General features: G+C 41.3%; 1 protein-coding gene across 5 annotated transcripts in view; it reads left to right on the top strand.

Moving 5' to 3' along the window:
• The window catches only part of MAP4K1 (mitogen-activated protein kinase kinase kinase kinase 1), a 353,135-nt gene that overhangs the window by 285,845 nt on the left and 48,279 nt on the right, over positions 1–19,011 (top strand). For 4 of the 5 annotated variants that reach the window (XM_073598728.1, XM_073598727.1, XM_073598730.1 and 1 more), the window contains 6 exons: positions 1,347–1,422; positions 1,506–1,555; positions 8,180–8,232; positions 11,561–11,617; positions 18,190–18,256; positions 18,338–18,506. In XM_073598728.1, the coding sequence (XP_073454829.1) occupies positions 1,347–1,422; positions 1,506–1,555; positions 8,180–8,232; positions 11,561–11,617; positions 18,190–18,256; positions 18,338–18,506 (472 nt within the window). The remainder of the gene's footprint in view (positions 1–1,346; positions 1,423–1,505; positions 1,556–8,179; positions 8,233–11,560; positions 11,618–18,189; positions 18,257–18,337; positions 18,507–19,011) is intronic. The other variant, XM_073598729.1, reaches the window with a different exon arrangement.

The raw sequence follows: 19,011 nt of genomic DNA, 5'->3' as shown, positions 1-19,011 counted from the left end.
AATGACAAACAAGCCCAGTACTATATAAACAGTCAGTAACAGATGCCCAGCTTAAAGTGGTTGTAAACCCTTGCATATACCCAGGGAAGTGAACAACCTCAGATAATACACAGAGATGGAAACAATCCTTCTACATATGTTTTGCTTGTTTATTTGCAGTCATCTCTTCTCTACAACCCTTCAAAACTGCAGATTTGTGATATGTATGATTTGTGAATCCTTATGCATCTGTGAGGGGTACAGAGGGGAGGAGGTGGAGAGCTGCAGTTACAGCTCTTGTACACTGTGTGAGAGCTGATTGGAGGAAAGAGACCCCCCCCGCCACATAGGCAGAGGAGCGAAGGAACACACAGATGCTGATAACTGTGGAACGAAGCACCAGAGAGAAATGACACTTAGAGCTTTGAGAGAGACAAGTAAACACTACTGATATAGGTGCTTAGTTCAAATTTCATGACTGGGGTTTGCAACCACTTTAAATATAATCCCAAAGTGAAATTGAACAGAAACACAACTTCATAGACCAACACTTTTAATGGAATTAAATCACTACAAAGAGCCACACCTTCAGTTTCATCCATCCTGAGAGAGCTCAAGAAGCCCCATGAAAAGCCTTTGCATTTACTACTTTTTCTGAAAGTCAGAACGTAAGACACACCTACATTACTTCCCATTGACAGTTCCCAGGCCATTTACTAAGTTGCACATGAAGTAGGCATTGCTGTGCAGGACAAAAGCAATTGGCAACTATCTTGAGTGATAATCAGAAAGTGAGTGTATATATAGACTTTTTGGGGGTTTCCAGAGACATTGCTTTCATGAATAAAGAATTATATTTCCTTAATATCTAAACCCATGGTCTTGCGTTTTGTTTCATCTTTTTCTATCAACTGAGTAGCTCTTTGCTATATTCGACTCCGCTCCATCCCAAATCAATATTTCATTCTTTTTTACCAATAATGGTAAGCTGAATCATATGTTGGCCCCTTATTTTATTGACTTTAGGATATCCTTGGTACAATATCTATGCCAGAGATTGCAGTTCCTCCCACTTGCTATAGCAAGTATGAGAGAGGCTCACTCTTGTATATTTTTCAGGCATTTGGTTTGATTTCAAGGCCTTACCACTCAAGGAGATGCTAGTTCATGCTTTAATTCTTCAGCGACTAACAAAAACTGAATTATTGTTTTGTGTGGACCATTTACTCATGTAAGAGCGAATAGTAGAGACATTCCCTTCAATTTTTATTAATGGGAAGTGTTTAGTGTGTCATGGAATTATCATCAGCACTTCATTTTATTACTTTTAAAACTACATGATTAACAAAACATTTGATGTCTCACAGCTCTTTTCAGCATTCTCTCGCATCCTCTCCAAAAAACGCCACCCCAAAGCCAACCGTTCATCCTCAGACATTCAGTGTGAGTAGCAGTGGTCACAGATGGGGAGGAGAGATGTGTTTGTATTGTCTGTGGATTTTTTTTTACCCTTTTTTCTCCTTTAGTGCGCCAGCTAAAGAACAAGACACAAAGGGAAGAACCAAGAGTAGCAAGGGTAATTTAACTATGCTAACCCTAGTTCTTTAACATTTTCTGGGAGTTTTTGTAGAATTGGATAATATAATATTTGCTGTGTCTCATGCAACTACATAGTGTTTAGATATGATTGTTCTGCATTTCAAGAAGTTATGAGGCATAAAATTGACCTTTGCATCCTCATACTGTATACTGGTGAACACAGTAGGTTGCAATTTAAGTCCCCTTGGGCTTTTGTAAACAAGGAACACTCATCTATTCAATGTTTGCACAGAATTCCCCCTCTGACACTGCTCTACCATCCCACTAGGCAGCCTAGTGAAGTCAGTCACGGCCCGCGGGTGGGAGCTCACTCTTGGCCCCAGCAGCTCCCAAATGTTAGTGAAAAAAAAAATTTGAGCTGCACTCCTCAAATCTGTAACAACATTATTAAGCTCACGTTGCCAGAAACACTCCACAGGCTGTCGTTTTCTGACATGTTTTGCCCTTTAGTGGGACTTAATAGTGGAGAGACACTTTGAGATTAGAAACCATTAGGGGCAAAATATAGTGCATGCGGAAAGTATTCACAGCGCTTCACTTTTTCCACATTTTGTTATGTTACAGCCTTATTTCAAAATGGATTAAATTCATTATGTTCCTCAAAATTCTACAAACAATACCCCATAATGACAACGTGAAAAAGTTTGTTTGAAATCTTTGCAAATTTATAAAAAAAAAAATCATATGTACATAAGTAGTCACAGCCTGTGCTCAATACTTTGTTGAAGCACCATTGACACCAATTACAGCCTCAAGTCTTTTTGAGTATAAAGCTTGGCAAACCTATTTTTGGGCAGTCTCTTCTATTCTTCTTTGCAGGATCTCTCAAGCTCCATGAGGTTGGATGGGGAGAGTCGGTGCACAGCCATTTTCAGATCTCTCCAGAGATGTTCAGTCAGGTTCAAGTCTGGACTGTGGCTGTGCCACTCAAGGACATTCAGAGTTGTCCCATAGCCACTCCAGTTATCTTGGCTGTGTGCTTGGGGTCGTTGTCCTGTTGGAAGAAGAACCTTTGCCCCAGTCTGAACTCCAGAGCGCTCTGAAGCACGTTTTCATCAAGGATGTCTTCATACATTGCTACATTCATCTTTAACTCGATCCTGACTAGTCTCCCAGTTCCTGCAGCTGAAAAACATCCCCAGAGGATGATGCTGCCACCACCATGCTTCACTGTGGGGATGGTATTGGCCAGGTAATGAGCGGTGCCTCCTTTCCTCCAGACATGACACTTGCCATTCAGGCCAAAGAGTTCAATGGTGCCTTTTGGCAAACTCCAGGCAGGCTGTCATGTGCCCTTTTACTGAGGAGTGGCTTCTATCTGGCCACTCTACCATACAGGCCTAATTGGTGGAGTGCTGCAGAGATGGTTGTTCTTCTCAAAGGTTCTCCTCACTCCACAGAGAAACACTGGAGCATCAGAGTGACCAAGGGGTTCTTAGTCACCTCCCTGACTAAGGCCCTTCTCCCCCGATCACTCAGTGTGGCCGGGCGGCCCGCTCTAGGAAGAGTCCTGGTGGTTCCAAACTTCTTCCTTTTACGGATGATGGAGGCCACTGTGCCCATTGGGACCTTCAATGCTGCAGAAATTTTTCTGTACCCTTCCCCCAGATCTGTGCCTCAATACAATCCTGTCTCGGGGGGTCTACAGGCAATTCCTCCTACTTCATGGCTTGGTTTGTTCTCTGACATGTACTGTTAACTGTGGGACCTTATATAGACATATGTGTGTCTTTCCAAATCATGTTCAATCAACTGAGTTTACCACAGGTGGACTTCAATCAAGTTAATTTTTTTCTGCGAAAGGGAATTTAATAAGACACGTGGCCATTCACTAAAATTACAAGAAAAGCGGTTTAACCTTAAACTGCGTACAGGGTTCTTTACTGTAAGAGGGGTAAGGATGTGGAATTCTCTTCCACAGACAGTAGTTTCATTCATAGATAATTTAAAAAAACTATTAGATAAGCACCTGAACGACCACAACATACAGGGATAAACAATGTAATACTAACATAAAATCACACACTTATGCGCAAACAAACTGAAAAATTCTGAAAAAACCCATCAATTGCAGCCTCACTGTGCCCCTCAAACTCAGCCACTGTGCCATCAAACGCAGCCACTGTGCCATCAAACGCAGCCATCGAATGCTGTGCCCCCCCGCCCGCCGTCTGCCCGCCACTTACCCCGTCTCGGTGGGGCAGCGGGTGACGGCGGCGGGCGGCAAGCGATGACCTCAATGTCTTCTTCTCTGTCCTCTCCTCCCGTCCTCTCCTATGATTGGATGCCTAAAGAGAGCTTGATGCTGGAAGGACACCTGTTGCCTCTGTCTCGAACCTGCTGGGTGAGCTATCCTGAACTGGAATTTTGCTATGTGATATGCTATAGCTGGGATGCTAAGAATTATTTAAAAGGACTGTGTTATACTGCTAAGAACAGTTTTTGTGTTTTTGAACTGCCTAGGAATATAAAGCCTGTCAATTGTATGTTGCTTTTTGCTGAATAAAGCCTTTTAAGTTGACTAAACTGTCTAACAGTTGCCTGTTAACCTCTCGGATCTTGACAGTGCTCAGAGTAAAACATCATGACACCTTCCAGTGGGCCTCCTACAACCCATACCCAATGGAAAGAGGCCTTGAACCCACTTGTCTATGGATTTTATTGTGGAGTTACCCAACTCCCAGGGTAACACAGTTATTCTTATGGTGGTTGACTGGTTCTCGAAGATGTGCCATTGTATTCCACTTAAGAAGTTGCCTACATCTAAAAAACTGGCATCCATTTTTGCTCGGGAGATCTTTTGGTTACATGAGCTACCCAAGGTTATCATCTCGGACAGGGGTAGTCAGTTTGTCTCCAGGTTTTGGCAAGGCTTTTGTGCACAGTTGGGAATTCAGCTTCCCTTTCCTCTGTGTTTCACCCGCAGTCCAATGGGGCAGCAGAACGAGCCAAGCAAGCCTTGGAGCAGTTCCTACATTGCTATATTTCTGACAAACATAACAACTGGTCAGACCTCTTACCTTGGGCAGAGTTTGCTCACAATAGTGCCGTCAATGGCGCTTCCCGATTGTCTCCGTTTATGGCGAATTATTGTTTCCAACCATCCATGTTGCCTGACTCATTTGTTCCTCAAATAATTCCTGTGTTAGAGGAGCATCTCTGTGAACTCCGTTCCACTTGGGTGCAGGTATAAGAGTCCTTTCGACGTGCCAGTCATAGGTACAGACTCCATACTGACTGCCAACACCTACCTGCGTCTTCCTACCAGGTTGGGGACAGGGTCTGGCTGTCATCTCGCAACATCCGACTCCATGTTCCCTCACTGAAATAGGCACCGCGGTATATTTGGCCTTTCTGTATCCTCCGTAGGATCAACTTAGTGGCTTACGCATTAGACCTTCCTTCTAACATGCGTATTTCAAATGTATTCCATGTTTGCTTATTAAAACCTGTAGCGTGCAACCGCTTCACCACCTCTGTACCACGTCCTCGTCCAGTTCAGTTTGAGATCCATGAAGAGTATGAGATACAATCGATCATTGACTCCCGCAGGTTCTGTGGGTGCATACAGTACCTTGTTCATTGGAAAGGGTACGGTCTGGAGGAACGTTCTGGGGTCTCATCCTCGGACATACATGCTCCTGTCCTCCTCCGTGCTTTTCATAGACCTTAGCAGCTTCCTTCTCTGTGCTCAGGCTGCTCAGCTGCCGGATAATTTTCAGCAATCATTGATCCCTCAGTGGCTCACCTGGTTATCATCATCTGCTCATCAGTCCCGCCTTTATTAAACTCAGGCAGATTCACCTATCATCTGGTGTGAAAACATTTTCTGTTTTTTTTATACATGTAGCACCCTGGAGTTTAGTCAGGGAGCGCCTCACAAATTTACTTGCCAAGAGTAGTTATCTTGGTCGATTGACAGAGATCTATTGATTTTCTCCCTAAGTTTGGCCTTGTTGCACTTTTCTCTTCTAGCACTAGGTGGTACTTGGTGGTACTAGATATGAGAAGGGGAACCCAAGGTCAGGTTATGGGTATTTGGGGTATCTCAGCCAATGGGCAGGGGTTTTCTTGAATCCCTTGGCCTGCTGGGAGAACCTATATATTCAGGTGAGGTCAGGTGATCTATGTTCTGTGCCACCCTGACTGCCGTCTGGGTGGATGTGTGTCGTCTGCCCCGGGTTGCTAGGTCGGAGATTGGGCCTATCCTGGGGGCATCTGGCTGCTAGGCTGTGCGAGGGCCTATCCAGAAGTGATAAAGCAATGCAGGGTTGGGATTTCGGCTTGCAGTCCAACCAGAAGTGACGGTTCTGCCGGCCGGAAAACCTGTCAGTGGTCAGAGGTAGAAGGGAAGCTGTCATCACAAAGGGACCAATCGCCTTTACCAGGGACCACAGTGAGTAACTGAAGCAAGTACCAGAACCATATTCTCACCGAAGGGGCACGGTGGAGAATCGGGTAACTGCAGGCTGTGATCAAGTCAGGGACCCAAGCAGCGGAGGAGACGCTTGCAGAGCAGCCTTTTTAGTCATGCCAGGGACCAAGCCGGTTAGCAGGGGTGAAGCTTGAGAAGTATCCAGAGTGCCAAGCTAGGGACCCAGCAGAGAAGCAGGGGTGACGCTTGAGGGGATTCCACTGCAAACCTTGGAGGTGCTCAAGGGATTCATAGTTAGTGAATCAGAGGGTCTAGTGAGAGACCGGGAGCTCAGTGTTGAAGAACTACAGGAGCAGTTGTAGTGGAGCTGAAAGAACTGTTACGTTTGAGTTAGGAACTGTTGAAGGACTGTTACCATAGGAGACAACATTCCTTAAGTAGATTTGGTTACGCACCTGGGATCCCTCTCTCTCAGGCTGGATGTCCCGACTGGCTGTGGATGCCTGAAATCATGCAGTGACCTGGGAGGCAGCACCTCTCCCCTAGGTCTAATCTTTTCCTCTACCTCGTATAGTCTGAATTCCCTCAGACAAACAAGATGGAGTCTTTGGATTCTTTTTCCCCCAGAGCATTCTGGCTCTTGTAGTTCTATACAGTTCAATCTGAATGTGAAACTCGAGTCCTGGGACTACAATTTCCTGTATGCTTTTCTCCCTGGTGGTAAACACTCTGCTGGCAGGATGTGATGACACAGAGTCTTAGCTGGCACTAGAGGGAAGCAGTCTCACTGCAACAATGTTGCACAGTGTCTTCTGATACTGCGGGTAAGATAACCAACTCCCTGCTACATCTATATCCCTCCTTGGATGACTTCTCCCGAATTTCCTATTTCAGTGACACCTTGTGCTTCACAGTGTGGCAGGGTGTCACTAGAGCATGAAGGAGGGAAACTTCTTCATTGGTGATACCAGAATAAAGCTATTCTAACCCTTCCCCATGCTATCTAAAATAAATTTTATCCTTCCTATGTTTAAAAAAAGTAGCATGCACTTTAAACACTGGATCTGCAGACCTAGGAACCCCATCTGAGAGCTTTTTTACAATTTCACAAGAAAAAATTGCAACAAAACCAGGATACAGAATATCTTCTTTATTTGTGGTAAACGGGAGTACATTCTCTTTCATGTGCTCACACTGCTCAATCCATTCTTGGGGAAATAAAATGACATATGGTTGTGAAACTGGTCAGAAGGTAGAGGAGTGGTGTAAATTTCTTTAACATTGGTAGATCTTTCCCCCAAAAATAAAGAAGCCCAACACGAGATCTAGCCCACCATTGTCCACTGGTTTCGTGTGGGCAGACCATTTAAAATTAGGAAAAATGTTTTTCCATTCCTTTAACCACTTCCCAACGGCCCCATAGCAGATTTACTGCTACAGGGCGGCCACGCTGTGCAGGATTATGTAGATATATTGATGGAGAAATTAGATTTTTTACGTTTTTTATTGGATAGGTTTTATAGCCGAAAGTAAAAAATATAATTTTTTCAAAATTGTCTGTTGTTCTTTGTTTCTAGCGCAAAAAATAAAAAAGGCATATGTGATTAAATACCACCAAAAGAAAGATCTATTTGTGGGGAAAAAAAAGGACATACATTTTGTTTGGGTACAGCATTGCATGCCTGTGCAATTGTCAGTTAAAGTAATGCAGTGCCGTATCACAAAAAAAATGGCCTGGTAAGGAAGGGAGTTAAATCTTCTGGAGGTGAAGTGGTTAATATAGATTGAAATAGGAAAACAAGCAGCAGTTTATTAGGAGATTACTTCTACTGGAACAGTGACTATTTCAGCTGCTTAAGCCTTATGGAGAAATCCCATGGAAAAGCCGGCACTACTGGATAATTCATCTGTTATCTTTATTATATCATACCAAGTTTAAAAAGACAGGCTGACGTGTTTTGGCACAAGCCTTGTTCACAGCTGAAATGCGTAGCCTGTCTTTTTAAACTTGGTATGATATAATAAAGATCACAGATGAATCCAGTAGTGCCGGATTTTCCATTGGATTTCTTCAAGCTTTCGTTTTGGATGAAGGAAGGACATCCTGAGCTTTAGAGCACCTGGAGTTGGGTGTGCCGTTTTTACCAGCTACTCCTTACCTGGATATCATAGTTCAGAGCAGTGTTCATTCTGATTTGCTTTAGCATTATCTCTTTTGTCTTTAAGGCTGACCCAGAATTGGGACCTCAGGCACCTCAAAGCCCACCCCCATACATAAGGTAAGTTAGGAAAGGTCAACTTTTTCTTTCAATTCCTGGTGACCAAAAATACTGTCAAAACTATATAGAGAGCATACATGTTTTTGTATTCTTGGTGAGTGTGTATTTCTTTGTACAGCAAAGCTATTACATTGTCAACAAAAGTTTGGCTAGCCAAACCTATCACCTTCTCAGCAGTAACAAATCGCAATGAGGGTACTCACAGAGTACTCATAAATGTCCAAAATCTAGTTCTATGGTTGTCGGATGGTCATTTTCACTTTATAATAAAATGCATTGGTAGGAACATGACTCATTGAAAACAACATATATTTTCTCCTTCATGCATTGGTAAGTGTAGCAAAATCAACCAGAATGTGGCCTATGTGAATTTGCACTTTAACACCTTTTAGGGTCCATTCACACCAAATGTGCTGGCATGCAATGATCAGTGTATAATATACATTGTAAAAGCAATGTATTTTCATAGGAGCAGGTCACACCAGTGCCTTGCTCTGATGGGCATTGCCCTGCGCTGAAAGAAAAGTAGGACAGGCCCTGCTTTTTTTAGAACAATGCGATGCAACGTGTGTAAATGCATGTAGCCGTCACTGCTGTTGAAAGTATTTATGATTAGTATTCAGTGCTGCTGGACCAGCCATCTTATGCTCATCAAACCACATCCCTAACTAAGATTAAATGGTAATTGACAGCATGGACATTGGCACTTTTGAGGCACTACTTAATTAGGGTTTGCAAAGTATACTTTTTTTTATCTAAAACATTTTTTATTTGACATACAGTAAATTCATAAAAGAGACATCTTAAAAATATTTAAGTGCGTTTATTTTGATGCTCAATTCTGAATTATTTCCTTCCTACACATAATTTGTTTTCCCTATTATACCCAACTGGTCAGTCATTTTTGTAATAAAACTAATTTTATTGTGATTGTAACATACAAGTAAAGACACATATGATTACAATTGTATAGGTACAGAAAATAACAATGTCTCATCATGTCATACTGTTGTCTGAACAAATATATCATACATAAAAGACTTAACTGTAAGGCATTGTTACACACGTATCACAATGAAGTTGACTTTGTCCTGGTTATGTTACCAGCCAAGGTCTTAGATGCAAATGACAAAATTGGCAATTAAAAAAATCAGTGAACTACACTGGGTGGAGGAAATGGGAAAAACTACCACAAGTATATTTATGCCCACATGGTTTCACTCTATGCAGCTTCATGGGTTACCATTTCCACACCCTAAATGTGGATCCGGCATTAGCATCTTAAAATGGGGTTTTTTTGTAATGCTAACTTGGGTCATTTAACTGTGCAAAATTAGATATTGGCTCCATCTCGTGTAGGGAAAACAGGAATTGGAACTCTAGATCCACACATGTATAGCCTTGTATATTGTATATTGAAATCATATCCCCTCTCAAGCGTCTCTTCTCCAGAGAGAATAAGTTCAGTGCTCGCAACCTTTCCTCATAACTAAGATCCTACAGACCCTTTATTAGCTTTGTTGCCCTTCCTTGTTCTCGCTCCATTTCCAGTACATCCTTCCTGAGGACTGGTGCCCAGAACTAGACAGCATACTCTAGATGCGGCCGGACCAGAGTCTTGTAGAGCGGGAGAATTATCATTTTATCCCTGGAGTTGATCCCCTTTTTAATGCATGCCAATATTCTGTTTGCTTTGTTAGCAGCACCTTGGCATTGCATGCCATTGCTGAGCCTATCATCTACTAGGACCTCCAGGTCCTTTTCCATCCTAGATTCCCCCAGAGGTTCTCCCCACCAGTGTATAGATTGCATACATATTTTTGCCACCCAAATGCATTATTTTACATTTTTCTACATTGAACCTCATTTTCCATGTAGTTGCCTACCCCATTAATTTGTTCAGATCTTTTTGCAAGGTTTCCACATCCTGCGGAGAAGTTTTTGCCCTGCTTAGCTTAGTATCGTCTGCAAATTCAGAGATTGAACTGTTTATATCCCATCCTCCAGGTCGTTTATGAACAAATTAAATAGGATTGGTCCCAGCACAGAACCCTGGGGGACCCCACTACCCACCCCTGACCATTCCGAGTACTCCCCATTTATCACCACCCTCTGAACTCACCCTTGTAGCCAGTTTTCAATCCATGTACTCACCCTATGGTCCATTGCAACAGACCATATTTTGTACAGTAAACGTTTATGGGGAACTGTGTCAAATGCTTTTGCAAAACCCAGATACACCATGTCTACGGGCCTTCCTTAATCTAGCTGGCAACTCATCCCCTCCAAGAGTTTACATACTATTGATGTTAGGTTAACTGGTCTGTAATTCCCAGGGATGTATTTTGGGCCCTTTTTAAATATTGGTGCTACATTGGCTTTTCTCCAATTCCAGTTAGTAGACTGTCTGTGAAAATTAGGAACAACGGTCTGGCAATCACTTGACTGAGTTCCCTAAGTACCCTTGGATGCAAGCCATCTGGTCACGGTGATTTATTATTAAGTCTAATTTTAATTCTGTCCTCTGTTAACCATGGAGGTGCTTCCTGTGATGTGTCATGAGGATAAACACTGCAGTTTTGGTTACTAAAGCCCCCGATTCCCTCGTGAAGACTGAGGAGAAGAATAAATTCAATACCTTTGCCATCTCCCCATCCTTTGTAACCAGATGTCCTTCCTCATTCTTTATGGGGCCAATATGGTCTGTCCTCCCTTTTTTACTGTTTACATACTTAAAGAATTTCTTGGGATTTTTTTTGCTCTCCTCCGCTAATTTATTGCTCAATGTTGGAAGTCGGTTAGCCACTTTTAATTGTATACTATAGAAGCACCGATCTTTTGCAGTCTCAAATAGCTGCATCATTGGTTAGGTAAGAGTGTCATTCAACAGGTTTCACAGTACAAATACACTAGAAACAGGGCACCCAAGCTCCCCCAAACAGTACATACCAAGGGGAGGGGATCCCTCAGAGCCAACAAGTTTATGTATCTAAAAACATATGTAGTATGAATGGATATAAGGACTATAACTTGTGTTATCCCACACGGGGAGTAAGCACGCCTCTCCACCTCAACATACTGGCATGCACACATGGACCATGTGTTCTAGGCTGTATTGTAATTGTTAGAAAAAAATATATATTTAATTCTAAACATTTACTTGCCAGCAGTGGGGACTAACATATCAAGGTTCCTGACTTCATAATCAGGTATCCCAGAAAATATGTCCCCCTATTCCTCTCAGCATTACATTCCTTTAAAATATCACAAATATGTTCATTTAGCATGTACTAAAGGCTGGTATTTAACACTGACTTTCATATTACAGCTTCTGCTCTGATGATGAAGATGATGACGACGATGATGACTATGACGATGTTGATATGTAAGTGTGAGACTGCAACAAATAATGAGTATGATGTCAGAGCTGATCCATGCCCTGCTGTAGTAGGTCCTTGCTAATACGAATCTTTATGGCGTTCTAGCTAGCAATAAGACATTTTAAATTGCCATATAGGAGTGTGGATTAGCCCCCTGTTTGTCTTAACGTGCCACCCAGCAAACAACTGATGTACTGAAGCTTTTACCTGCATAGCTATACATATTGCCAGTTCTCCAGTTACTTAAAGTGGTTGTAAACCCACTTTGAAAAAAAAAACAAAAACTAACACCTGCAAGACAAAGGCATAATGAGCTAGTATGCACAGCATACTAGCTCATTATGTAATACTCACCTGAGATCGAAGGCCACATTTCTCCCGGGAGTTACTTCTGGGTATCGCGGCTCTGGCGCTGTGATTGGCCAGAGCCGCGATGACGTCACTTCCGTGCGGTAACGGCACACTCATTGAAGCAAACGGCATGCACATGCAGATACAGGGGATATCTCCTAAATCGTGCAGGTTTAGGAGATATCTGGGGTAGCTACAGGTAAGCCTTATTATAGGCTTACCTGTAGCAAAAAGTGGATTGTAAGGGTTTACAGCCACTTAGAGGAACTGAACACTGGAAGCTGTTCCCCAAAAGGCAGGAAGAGGGCAAAGAACTAGTGACCAGTACTGTCTATGGTCCCCCTGCAGCTGATATTTTCCCCATTACATGCCATGTCTTGTTCTGCACTGTGCCGCTGTGTGAAGGCGGCTATCTTAGTTGAGGAAGTCTTTTCTTCCTCATATCATAGCCTTCAGTGAAGTAGAATAGTAATGTATTGAACCAGACAGGACATTAGTGATGCAGGTTTATTAACAACAGCTGGGAACATACAGGTTTATGTTCAAAGTATTACAGAGTGCAGGTCTAATTTATACAGTTTCTTACAATGCAAGCATATTAGGTACAACATGATTGGTTGCTAAGATCTACGTCAATGTAACTAACCAAAAAATCTGACACCTGTCGTACAGCCAGACAAACTTATTCATTTCCAGAATTCCTACATGTTTATTAAAATTATTTATAACTGTTTTGTCTATGGCTTTACCCATTAAAATACTTGTATAGAGACACTATGGCACCCAGTCATGTTAAATCAAACCCTCCTTGTCCTGATAAGACTTTACCAACTCAAGGATAACAGATTTACGTCTTTGGGGAATGAACTTGCAATAACCCCACCTTATGTGTTATGTCTTATTGTTTTTCACTATACAATATATTATATATATATATATAGATATATACATACATGCACAAAGCTAACTACTTTATTCAGTATTGTCTAATTATCAATACATACATACACATCAGTGTTCTTCTTATTCAATGTATTTTAACAGTTTTAATGAGGGCACAAGCAGACCTTTTGACCCTGTCAAATTAAATTAAAGTACCTTACTTTGCCATATTCCACATAATTATTTTAAAATCATTAGTATAAGAAGTTTTTTATCACTTATTCTTGACAATGATTAGTTATTACCTTTAAGGAATATTATCTTATCAGGCTGCAGTTCAACTGCTGTCAAAGTGTTTCTCTTTTTAATTAGTGAATTTAAAAACTATGAAGTATCCTAATAAACTTTCACCCAGCAAACTTTGTGACTATCTTATAAAAAATATCAGAAAGAAGCAGAGAGGTCATCTAAATTTCAACATTTAAAAATGAAGACCTTCTCTTTTTTTATGGAATAACATAGTATACATTAATAATGATTAATAACTATTGATTTACTATTGAATAATAATATTTGATAAGACCACTACTATGTAATAATAACAATAATAATATGAATAATAATTATATTATCAATAAAACATATGCAAATTAATATGAATAACATAAAATATATTGGTTAATATGAAATTCTACTACACCAGCAAGGAGAACAATGAGCAGCATAGTAGTCACATCACATGACTAGCAGTCAGAGGCAGCAGCACCTCATATACCAAGAAGTACGCTGCCACTTTTCAGGAGGAATTCCAGACAAAATGTACATTTTACTTGGCTCTACTTAATTTCTCCAAGTGTCTCCTATAACATAACAAATCTTAATTTTTTTTTAGTTCAGTTCCATTTTAACAATGTAATGTAACCTTTTATATTGGACACATGAGCAAGCATCAGACTTTAACATAGTGCTGAACATGCAGGCACAGTCTAATCACTGGCAAAAGTATCTTCTAAATACTGCTGAGTGATCCATAAATTTGTACACACTAATCTACATGTGTCAAACATAAGGCCCATGGGCCGAATCCGGCCTGCCAGGCCATTCAATGGGGCCCTTGCACCTCTCCTGCAGCTACAGCACCCCCCCTCGCCTCCACCCCCATCCCCACCTTGTCTCAACAGTCAGCAGCAGAAAGGAGGACATAACTCTCCTCTACAGAAACAGTACAGAAACAGTAGTTGGGTTTACAGGTGGTGCAGGGTAAAGTATAATGGGGGATACAGAATCAGGGGCGACGGAGGTACAGAAAGAGTAGTGAGAGATGAAGGGTTTGGAGTAAAGGGGATGAAGCTTGTGTAAAGAGATGTAACGAGGGATGCACGAGGTGCAGAATGTGGAGTTGTGTGAGATGCAGGGGATGCAGAGTGTCAGGGTACTGGGGATATGGGGGTGGGTGGAGTAATATGGGATCTAGGAGGCGCAGAAAGTGTTGGAGTGTTGTAGTATTGAAGATGTAGGGGGTGCAGATTGTGAATTAGTGGAAATGGAAAGGCTCGTCTCTATCATCTAAAACCAGTAATAATCGAATGCAGAGGCAGTTATGGACTCATTAGGCGTACACCTATTTGGGTTCAACTTTTCCGGTAAGCCTTATAGTGGTGGTGGATTATTTACTGACAAAGTGTCTGCACCAAGTTTTTCAAGTCACCATGTCGTCATATATAGTTGTTCATGGACTTAGATGTTCACTTGAATGCACTTATTCCCTTTTTGTTTCACAATATTAATATTATTTGTAATCATTTATTTGTTCACTTTTGGTCTATGTGAGTGTATGGGGATTTTATAACCTTTCTATATAGAACATAGAACTACATTTTGTTATTTTCACTTGCATATGAGGTCATTGTACTGAGTATGTAGACATATTAGTTTGCTGTCTATTCTACTGATATCTTACCAGCGCTGCACTTTCTCATATATACAGTTTTTCCACTTTGCAAATCAATCCTTTGCTGTGTCAGCTGCTAACACATTTTTTAAAGAGACGGCGCGGTTCACCAGTTTATATATTTACACTCATTATTTAATATGATAAAGAGTAGATACAGTTATATAGTCTTACAGATACTTACAGATACAACCGACCCTTTGAAGGCAACCAAAATGTGGCCTGCGATGATATTGAGTTTGACACCCCTGCACTAATCTTTATGTGAATAACAGGGTTAGGGGAGGAGCAGGAAATAACTGGAAGAAAGACACTGCTGGTGTGGATTTTTGAAGGTGACAGTAACCATTGCAACAGGTTTCTAGCCTGTCCATTCAGCTATTCTCATTGGAGCAGCCAGCCTGCAATGTCTGTAGTACATGTTAAAAAATTGGATCACCTTTTCTGTTTTTTTTGTTCAATACAAAAAAATCCTAAAAAAAGCTATCCTATAGCTATCTGCTTCTGCTTTCCCTTGAGCTGTTTATTCGTTTTGCTGAACCTATACTGGACTATGTAAGTTCTATATTTAAGCAATTATAAAGCAATATTACACTATTCCTACCTTTTGTGGCTCTTTGTGGCAGAGCTAATTCCACAGAATCACTTGATGCAAGTTGGATAAATGAAGTAGAGGATACATAAGGTGAAGAATTTTAAGTTTAGAAATTGCATATTGGATTGGGATCCAGTCTCTCCTGCGCATGGATGATTGATTGGAATGAGATTCCTGAAGGGGCTATATCACTGAATCGAGGATTTCTCTATACGATCATGCTTTATGGTCACTTTGTGTCCGAGGCTATCTGGTCAGCGTATTTCATCATCACTTCGGGTGAAGCACCTTTTAAGTGAGATTTTTGAAGCACACTGCACTTTAGAATACACGGTGTTGGAGCATATACAAGAAGATTTGATCACGAATGTTTGTTATGGACATTTCAGATTTATCAATATTTTATGCACTTTATTCATTGGGTAACATTGTGTATTTATTATAAATAAATACTATAATTTGTCTAATGTACCCTTTATATTTTTCCTATGTCTAGTAGTACCTCACAATTGAACATTCCCACCAAATTTGGCCAAAAGTGCTCGCCATTTGACAAGCTGTAAAACTGGTAGATGTGTAGAACTGTAAGACTCTGGAGATCCTAATCTGTACCAAATTCCATCTTGTAAGAAGTTTATCATTTTGTTACCAGGGCTGAAACTGTGCTAGGACATTTGGAGGTAGAAGCCAACCTCAAGTCATTGGCAGTAACAAAAAACATCAGGGGCACAGCATGATTTCAGTGATGTTTTCTGGGTTGGGTCTTTCGTGTGACACGGTAAACGGCATAGATAGAGTTTAACCCAGAGATAGCAAATTAAAAAAAAAATCTGTCTGGATGAGAGGCTTTTTAGAGAGTTGGAAATGGTTTCATACTTGAGGAGTTTGATAGTCAAGAAACTGTTGTTATGCTGCAACTAATCAGATTGCAAAAGGCAGCAGGATTCATAAATTCAAGAATTATCACGAAGTTCCCTACAATGGACAATAAATGGGAATGGGGAGATATGAGACCACTAGAATATTTGATGTAATTCCACAATTTCAAAGAGTGCGCCGTACTGGGGTGGTAGCCACTGAAGACTGTTATTGGTCATTGGGCTGTCAAGGTAAGCTTGGATAAGCAATCAGCAAGTGGGACATCATGGATGGCATGCCAGAGTGGACTTTGTTCTATCTTTGCAGCGTAGTAATATTTTGAGATATGAGGTAGTCCCAGGCCTCCAAAAAGATTAGCACATAACAGCACTGGTTGCGTCACTCAGGGTGTCTTTTTGAAGACAGTAATGTGGAACTGGCCACAGTTTGGGCCCATGCATAAAAAAATGTAGTAAAAATGTAGTGACATCTTCACTCCTGCTTTCTGTCCATGCAGGAAACATTATACTCATTCCAGGATTTCAGAAGGTAGGTAGGCTGTATGTGTCTATAACAGGCCAATTATCCTCAACTATTATGCCATGTACACATGATAGCACATTCCGACAACAAAATCCATGTTTTTTTTTCTTCAGATGTTGGCTCAAACTTGTCTTGCATACACACGGTCACACAAATCTTGTCGGAAATTCCAATCATCAAGAACGCGGCGACGTACAACACGTACGACGAGCCAAGAAAAATTAAGTTCAATAGCCAGTGCGGCTCTTTTGCTTGATTCCGAGCATGTGTGGAATTTTGTGCGTCGGAATTGTGTACACACGATCGGAATTTCTGACAACGGATTTTGTTGTCGGAAAATTTAACATCCAGATCTCAAATTTTGTTTGTCGGAAATTCCGACGAAAAATGTCCGATGGAGCCTACACACGGTCAGAATTTCCGACAACAAGCTCCCATCGAACATTTCCCATCGAAAATCCGACTGTGTGTACGTGGCATTAGAGTGCAGCCCCACTGCAATGAAGGGATTTTTTGGTTTCCTAGAGTTGGGCTTTAAAAACCCTAGATTTTACCAGATAGACAAGAGTCTGTAATGTCCCAAATACTGAAAGAAACTGCATTAGGTTGGAAAGACACAACATGATTGGAAATAAGCAGAGTTTTTGGTGATGACTTGCCAACTCCAATTCACTAATATTGGGGAAGAGTCTGATTAAACAGGCAAGATGCTCAATAGCGAAAACCAACAAGAACTGAGACAGTGGGCATCCCTGTTTGGTTCCTCAACATATGTGGTTATAAGTGGTTCAGTCTGCATATTGTAAATGTGCTGTTGGATTAAAATAGAAGGATCTGACCCAGGACAACAAATGTTGGCCAAATCATTGTTGTAATACTAAGAAAAGATGTCCCATGAGAGGAAGCCAAATGCTTATTTGAAATACAAAAATAGGAGCATGAAGAGAATTTTCCACGACTTGCACGTGTAACAAGAGGGTTTATACAGTGTATCCCCTGCCTGTCTCCATGGAATTACACCCACCTGATCTCTCACAATCAAAGCACCCAGGCTTGGATTTAGACGTGTGGCCAAGATTTTAACAAGCCACTTTAATCCAATTTTATAAGAGAAGTGGCATGAGTGTTTTCTTTGAGCAAGTTGTGGTGTTTGTTAGGCTTTTGAAGTATAAATATAGATGCTGCTGAGAGCCTTGGTCTGAAATGGCTCACCTTTTCAGATCACTTGGTCTGTGACCAGCTTGGGTGACCTTTATCTTATGCCTGTTGGTACATTAAATATTTCAGAAGTATGTGCTTCCCCCTGTTTCTGTGCCATTGTATTCATAAGTAGGTATGGTTTGTATTTCCTTTTAAAATAATCTGTGTTAAACGAATTTATTTTTGTTTTCCCCAAGACCTGGCAGTGTGGACCTCCATAATGACATATCTGCTGATGAATCTCCCCCTCCGCTTCCCCCTAAGGTAACGCTCATCTCTGTGAATTTAGTCTACATACAACACCTGTTCCCCTTTCTCATTTACTCTGTCTCCTCTATACTGCAGCCCAGATTTCGCACCTCCTCTGCTGATGTAAAACGGGATCAGGATCGCCTACACACTCCTAGCACTTTGGTACGATGTTCCAGTGGACCCAGTGCACCCAGTGCACCCAGAAATGCAGCACAAGCATTTCAGGAAAGTTTAAGGAAACAGTTGTCCACAGCTAGCTCTGGTGAGTAGTGCTAAGCATAGAGCAGCAGCTGGATAGGCCAACCTGGAATGGATTGGAGTATGTGGTAGATGGTTCTGGTACACCATACATGCTTTAAAGAATATCTAAACCCAAGAACAAAAATGTATTATACTCAGATAGCAAGCAATTGAGCTGCAAGTTTGAATATCACTTGCTAAGCTATTGCTTGACTTGCCAGGCTTCACAAGTTTGTTGCACAATTGCAGCAAGCCCGTGTTGCATAACTCCAAATCAACTTTCTTTACAAACATTCTGCAAGTCTGCTGCAAGTTCTGGTTCAGTTATGTTGTGCAATAGTCATCCCATCACTGTGACTTACAGAGCTCTTACTCTTACTGTGAAGAAGCCTGTCCGTATTTGGAGATCACATTTGTTTTCCTCCAGATGTAAAGAGTGCCCCCTGGTCCTCTGTGATGACCCTAAAGTTAATAACTCTACACCAAGTTCACTATATAGACCATTATATATTTATACACGTTGCTCA

This window comes from Aquarana catesbeiana, linkage group LG09, assembly GCF_042186555.1.
Source record: "Aquarana catesbeiana isolate 2022-GZ linkage group LG09, ASM4218655v1, whole genome shotgun sequence".
Classification (NCBI taxonomy): Eukaryota; Metazoa; Chordata; class Amphibia; order Anura; family Ranidae; genus Aquarana; species Aquarana catesbeiana.
This window is presented reverse-complemented; position numbering and strand designations above follow the sequence as displayed.